Source organism: Diplotaxodon limnothrissa, linkage group LG7, assembly GCF_057381915.1.
Source record: "Diplotaxodon limnothrissa isolate DT_005_m linkage group LG7, D_limnothrissa_male_GT1.1, whole genome shotgun sequence".
NCBI lineage: Eukaryota > Metazoa > Chordata > Actinopteri > Cichliformes > Cichlidae > Diplotaxodon > Diplotaxodon limnothrissa.
In genome coordinates, this window is record NC_140602.1 from 45861620 (window position 1) to 45868165 (window position 6546).

Consider the following 6546-nt stretch of genomic DNA (forward strand, 5'->3'; position numbering starts at 1 on the left):
AAGTATTGCATTACATAAAAAAGCTGAAACTACTGATGTTAATATATAACTTACACTAATGAGTAAATAGGAAATAGCTACAAACGCGGACAGTTTAATGGGTTATAATCTATCAATTTTCATATCATTAAGTGGTATTAAGTGTTAAATAACAATAATTTTGAATGGTGGTGATGCTGACGGAGCAGCGACATGTCTGTGCTTCAGAACAATGTTGCGATTGACTCTGCATCTATTGAGGTTACTGAACAGAGGAGTTACACTTAGAATTAATATTAACCTCCTAGGACCTGGCGTACACATATGTGGACATCACATTTTGGGTTGTCTAGACCAAAATACTTAATTTTTCTCTACAAGGACCTGATATCCACTTACGAGGACGTTATACTGCCACTGTTCTATCAAAGTTTAAAACGAATGTCCTCAACTGTGGATCTCATTTTTCTCAGAAACTAAAATTAGGTTTAAAAAAAAAAGAAAAAAAAAAAGAAATCTGCTAATTCTTTGTTTTTAAATTCATCAAGTCCCAATCAACCCAAATAGCAAAGAAAAATTAAAAATGCATGCCATGAAAGAGTTCAGGTCTTAGGAGGTTAATATTAATTAATATGAATATATTTTATAGTTTTGCCTCATTATAACACAACAGTGGATACTTTATATTAAAACAAAATCAAGAAATGATTGAAGGGTAAGACCTTCAGCTTCATATAGTGGCTTTTCACTCTAATTTTAAATGTGAGGCCCATAAAGGTGGAAGTACAAGTAAGGGAGACCTCTGTTAGCCTGAAATACATAAATCTATCAGAGCGATAGCAAAAGCTTTAGCAGTTCAGTTCAACCTTAAAGGGAATAAATACTAGGCAGCTTGGCGACATCAAAAAGGTCTGAAAGACCACAGAAATGGTGAAGTGGATGACCACAGAATTATTTCGATGGTAAAGAAAAAACAGTTTCACATCTAGTCACACTCTTGAGGAAGTAAGAGTGTCAGTTTCAACAATCTTTATGTTTAAATTCATATGGTTTGTTCAATTAATTAAAAGACGGTATATAAATTTTATAAAACGTTTATAAATTAAAACTGAAATTCTCATTTAAATCACATCTCAACTGTTTGAAATCCACTGTAGTGACATACAAGGACATGGAAATTATGTTGTCTAATGAATTATAGATCTAATTGTATTTTTCTTTATATATTTCTTTACTTTTTTCATAAATCTGCATTACTGCGTTATTTGGGCATATTTTTAAATCATTATCATCAGCTTAAAATGCCTGACCAATACTTTTAATTTTTCAAATGTTTTATAAACAATCAATCTTGTTAGCATGCTAACATGCTATGCTAACCAACCAAGTTTTGCTTTGACTTAACTTTGCTTTTATTTTTATTTTTTAATTGCTCACTACAGAAAAACAAAGGTATACGCATGTACATTAGGTTGTAGTTTTTAAAAGCACACTTTGAATGCAAAGGGCTTCACATTAAACGGTTAGCAACATGCTAATAAATTCAAATTTCCTGAAAACACACGAGACGTTAAATAACACTTACAGTACTCTTCTTCACAGTTTGCTTGTTTTTCCTAGAGTATTTCTAAATGTCTGAAAACTTCTCCTTAAATGAAAAGTTCAACTAACCTGTTCTTTATTTAATTTTAATTTTGGTGTTGTACTATTTCACGCCTTGGATTTACCATGGTGCTAAAGTCCAGATAAGAAGCCTCCCAGTAAAAGGACTGGAAGCAGATGCACTGATGTAGCAGACAAGAGGCTTCGACCTGCCGCTCCTCTGAGGAGTTTGGCATCTATGGAGGCTGAGACAACGCGACTGAAGATGTGATGAATGTGTCTGAAATTGTTCTGGAGAGGGGTCACCTGCTCTGCGTCCTCCTCTGTGGAGAAGATCTGCGAGGTAAACTGAGCCAGCTGAGGAGACAACCAAACCCAAAAATAATATTTTAAAGCAACAAGTAAGTCTTTTAAAAAAATAAATAAAACCTGATCTGAACCTAGGCGACTTACTTGGGACCATGAAATGTAGATGGGGACCTCATACAAAGTCCACACAACCGCTTCAGAACATGGAGGGGTGGTAAGGCTGCCGTAATATCGGTAATACTGACTCATGTTGTGCTTCGGCAGGAGGCTCATTAGAGGAAATGGCTTTACTTTAGTTGCTTGCCCTGGGGGAAGGATGCACAGACATAATGAGAACATTGCTACGACTAACACAAGAAGGCAGGAGTGGATTTTTCTTAAGGCTCCACTCACCTTTGTAAGCAACAGAGGAGAGTTTCTGTGAGATGTGTCCAAAGTGCACATTATCTGCATACACAACCTGAGAAATATGATAATGTCTTAATAGTTTTGCTTTAAAAATCCTTAAAAATGTAGTTCAGGACTAGGCTGAGAAATAAACTGACATCAATGAAGAATCCAAGAACGGCAAGTCCCGTTGGATCGTCGAGGGCTGCAGACAGATTTGGATGGATGGACTTCATGTTGACTATGTGCATCTGGAAGTAAAGAAAGTCCACAGAGACATTAAGGGAAGGCTGCACTGCATCTGTGTGCTTACACAGGTGGCTTGTGACTGTGTAACTCCGTCTACTGACCATACTGTACCTCCATTGGGTATCTGCGTCTGTCCACAGTGTGCTCTGAGCCGTTGGACGCCGGACCTCCCCAGTGGAAGTGCAGCTGGATGGTGTGGTACACATCTGGAAGACCGCCACCACTCACCGCCATGCCGCTGCCGACCTGCAGTATGACTGAGAGCAACAGCGCACGCGTCACCCCCAGCGCCCACGCGACAAAAACGCGCTACAATATGTGGGGTATTCACCTGAGTGCCCGTCGTTTTTGAGCGTCCAGTGGCCTGTTTGCGTCTCCTCGAAGCCCTCTAGATACAGAGCGCCCAGAGAGGCGTTTCTGACCATGTGTTCGTCCAAGTTGATGGGAGAGTGATGGTGATTAAGTAAAGAGTAACAGGAAGGGACCATGTCTCCCCATGAGTAAGGATCTGAGGATGTGAAAGAAGACTCATGAGCTCCAGACAGACAACTAAAAAGTGTAAGAAGAACCTTGCTTGCTTAACCTTAAAATCAGCTCACAGCAATCAGTTTTGGACAACCCATGCTTTCCGAATATCTGATATTTTGGCTTTTATTTTGAAAGGATACTTTAGACCCAGGGTCCCCAATCCCAGTCCACGAGGGCCGGTGTCCCTGTAGGTTTTAGATCTCACCCTGGGTCAAAACACCTGAATCACATGATTAGTTCATTACCAGGCCTCTGGAGAACTGCAAGACATGTTGAGGAGGTCGTTTAACCATTTAAATCAGCTGTGATGGATCAAGGACACCTAAAACCTGCAGGGACACCGGCCCTCGTGGACTGGGATTGGAGATCCCTGCTTTAGACTTTCAACAGTGACTTCAGCTTCAGATCATCTAATATATAAGTCGTTTTACCTTCAGCATTGCCTTAACTCTTCATGGCAGAGATTGAACAAAGTGCTGGAAAAATTCCCCAGAGTTTGGTCCACACTGACATGCGAGCATCACATCCATGATGTCAGTCAGCTGTTCCAGCACATCCCAAAGGTGCTCTGTTGGGTTGATGTGGTCAGCAACCATCCGGCTGATAGGCTGTTGAGTTTTAATGATGCTCAGTTGGTACTAAGGGCCCCAAAGTGTGCCAAGAAACCCACACCATTACACCACCACCAAGTTGATACAAGGCAGAATAGATCCATCCTTTCATGTTCATTTCTGATCCTCGCAGGCAAATGTTGCAGTAGAAATCGAGACTCATCAGACCAAGCGTCAACATTTCAACTCTCTATTTTCCAGCTTTGGTGGGCTCATGTGAATTGTAGCCTCGGCTTCCTGTTCTTAGCTGACAGGAGTGATACCTAATGTGGTCTCTTCTGCCACTGTAGCACATCTGCTTCAAGATTCACACACTTCTGCACACCTTGGTTGTAGCAACTGGTTATTTACTGTTGCCTTTCATTCAGCTTGAAGCAGTCTGCCGCTTTATTCTCTTCTCTGCTGCCCACTTGACATTTTGTCCTTTATTTATTTATTTTTAGACCCCGTACAGTAAACTCTAGACATGGTTGTGTGGAAAATCCCAGCAAATCAGCAGTTTCTGAAATACTCAGTCAGCTCATCTGGCATCAACAATCAAAGTCACTTAAATACCCGTTTTGAACTTCAATATGCCCCCTTGACCATGTCTACATGCCTAAAGGCATTCAGTTGCTGCCACGTGACTGACTGTTGTCACATTCAGATGGTCAGAATTTGGTGTGAACCATATGAAAGCATGAACTCATCCTGTGTGGTATCAATGGTTCAGGCTGCTGGTGGTGCAATGGCAACTGAGCATTAAAGCACTACCACCAGAGTATTGTTGCCGGTCACGTCCATCCCTTTATGACCACAGTGTGGCCATAATCTGATTCCAGTAGGATAACATGCCATGTCACAAAGCTCAAATCATCTCAATTTCTTGAACATGACAATGAGTTCACTGTACTCAAATGCCCTCCACAGCCATCAGAGCTCAGTCCAATAGAGCACATCTGTGATTTAGTGGAACAGGAGATTTGGATCATGGGCGTTCAGCTGACAAATCACTGAGTAGTATTTCCAGCACCTTGTTGAATCAAGAATCTGGCAGATCTGAAGGCAAAAGGGGTACGAGCAAGGTGTAACCAAAGAAGTGGGCATTTGGTCTGTATTGTGCACTGTAACTGTGTCATTGATGGAATTTGATAAAATCCTTTCTAAAGATTTCATACTATCATCGTGAACCCTTTTCACCGTTCTAATCATAAAGTGAAAATGTGACATCGTGACAGCGCTCGTTTTAAAATTAAAAAACAAATAAGTTACTCACCACAATGTGGCTCATCATAACAGTAGTCATCTGCGAAATGAAAACGGCACAGTGACGACAAACATCACCTTTCTTTCCCTTCCATCCAATTACACGAAATTGCGCGTAAGAGACGTTCGCAATATCTTTTCACCCCGCGAGACCAGAGTCGTGCCCTCACCTGAGTCAGCGTATGAGCCGACGATCACGAGGAGAGCTGCGGTCCAAATCATCCCAGGATCCTGGTGGAGCGCACAGTGAGGTAGACTGAAACAATCGAGGGCGAACGTCCGGCTTAAATATAGGAAGGAAGGTGAAAGCTGAGATTTACTTTCTCCTGGGCTGATCAGTCAACCGTGTCATTACCAGTCTAGTGGTCTTTTCTGATAAACAGGCTCATTGATACAGGGAGAGCTTCACCCCCCCTACACCCACACACACCCCCACCTCCCCAGCTGCTGCTGCTGTAAGCATAGATGCCCAGTGACTAGTAACAAGACCCATTCATCTCATGGGAAAGTCAGAGGATGTGTTAGGAGGCTGGATTAGAAGTGAACAGAATATATATGACTCGGTATAAAGAGGCTGTAAAAATGACACCGTGTTTAAACTTCAGAGGTTCTCTTTATATTTGCTCATCACTGCCCCACGCTTTACAGTGGGAGGGACCACCCTCTAATCAGTGCCAAGCTCTGGGAATCCAGTTAAAAACCCTCAAATTAACACCTAATTTTACACTTAAACGCATGTTTTTAAGTGATGTTACACTTCCTCTCCTAACAGCTCAGTGTTAAGTGTTACGTGTTTCCCATCCAGGAATAGATTGTGCGACTCCGTCACTACTCAGCCTGCATGAACAAAGCCTCTTTTCTCCGACGGTGCTTCTCGGCTGGGTATCACTCTCTCCTCTCCGCCTGCCCCCTTGTGAGTCACCGCGAGGTGCACTATATCCGCTTTCTTTAAATTATGAGAATCTTTTCATTGCCGTGTATTGGACACTGGTGCGAGGAGGCGGGGGGATTTCCCTGCATCCCACCTTAATCTAAATTGACATTTGGTGACCGCAGACGAAGGAATTTCCTCCTCAAAGCCTCGCAGACCAGCTAAATGTCACGATGTAGCGAGGTTCAACGTAAAGTTCAGCATGTGTTCAGAGCCACTGACGCACAAGCTCGTCCTTCATGGTGCAATTTATTTGGCATTTGATTAGATGTACATCTACCTCAGAAAAAACACAAGCTCCCCTGCAAATTAAGCATTTCTTTTTTAAATGGTAAAGGCTATGAAATAAACATCAATGAAATGTAGCATCTGCTGTATTGTACATAAAACATTTCAAACCCCGCTCCCCCTCCAAATCCAAAAAACAAGCTCTCACGCCACCATCAACACCACCTTCTAGCAAAGAAACTACAGTGTAAATGCAGCCGGATGGGTTGTGGTGGGCACGTTTTGGATGCATACGGGGATATTAAACTATATGCAGGAGTCTTTTGAGCCTACTGTACAGGACACATGGTTGAGCATAAAACATTTTTGTCCAAATCAAAAAGAACAAAAACTAAAACTAAAAATCTCTCAGCATGCCAAAAGATTAAAAACATGCACCACAGGTCGAAAACGCAAAAAAAGCAAAAGAAACTTGAT

The 6546-nt window shown here is 41.8% G+C and overlaps 1 protein-coding gene across 2 annotated transcripts; it reads right to left on the bottom strand.

Moving 5' to 3' along the window:
- Positions 1–1713: 1713 nt before the first annotated feature.
- car15 (carbonic anhydrase 15) lies at positions 1714–5135 on the bottom strand. Of its 2 annotated transcripts, none has more exons than XM_085358233.1 (8): positions 5075–5135; positions 4921–4950; positions 2858–3034; positions 2638–2783; positions 2436–2528; positions 2284–2350; positions 2035–2195; positions 1714–1938 (listed from the first exon to the last, which is right to left on the bottom strand). In XM_085358233.1, exons 1-8 carry the CDS (start codon positions 5130–5132, stop codon positions 1714–1716), a joined length of 957 nt encoding a protein of 318 aa, XP_085214359.1. In that variant the 5' UTR covers positions 5133–5135. The 2 variants fall into 2 exon arrangements, with proteins under 2 accessions (XP_085214359.1, XP_085214358.1); XM_085358232.1 differs by having other exon boundaries at positions 5081–5132.
- Between the last annotated feature and the right edge of the window lie 1411 nt (positions 5136–6546).

Bases quoted from the DNA above. Each gene is read 5' to 3' on its own strand.
- car15 (XM_085358233.1), bottom strand. From the start codon at position 5,132: ATGATTTGGACCGCAGCTCTCCTCGTGATCGTCGGCTCATACGCTGAC. The intron at 4,951-5,074 runs GCACGACTCTGG...TTCATTTCGCAG, and splicing joins ATACGCTGACTCAGGTGAGG to ATGACTACTGTTATGATGAG. The intron at 2,196-2,283 runs GTGAGTGGAGCC...TCCTTCCCCCAG, and splicing joins CTCCTCTGTTGCTTACAAAG to GGCAAGCAACTAAAGTAAAG.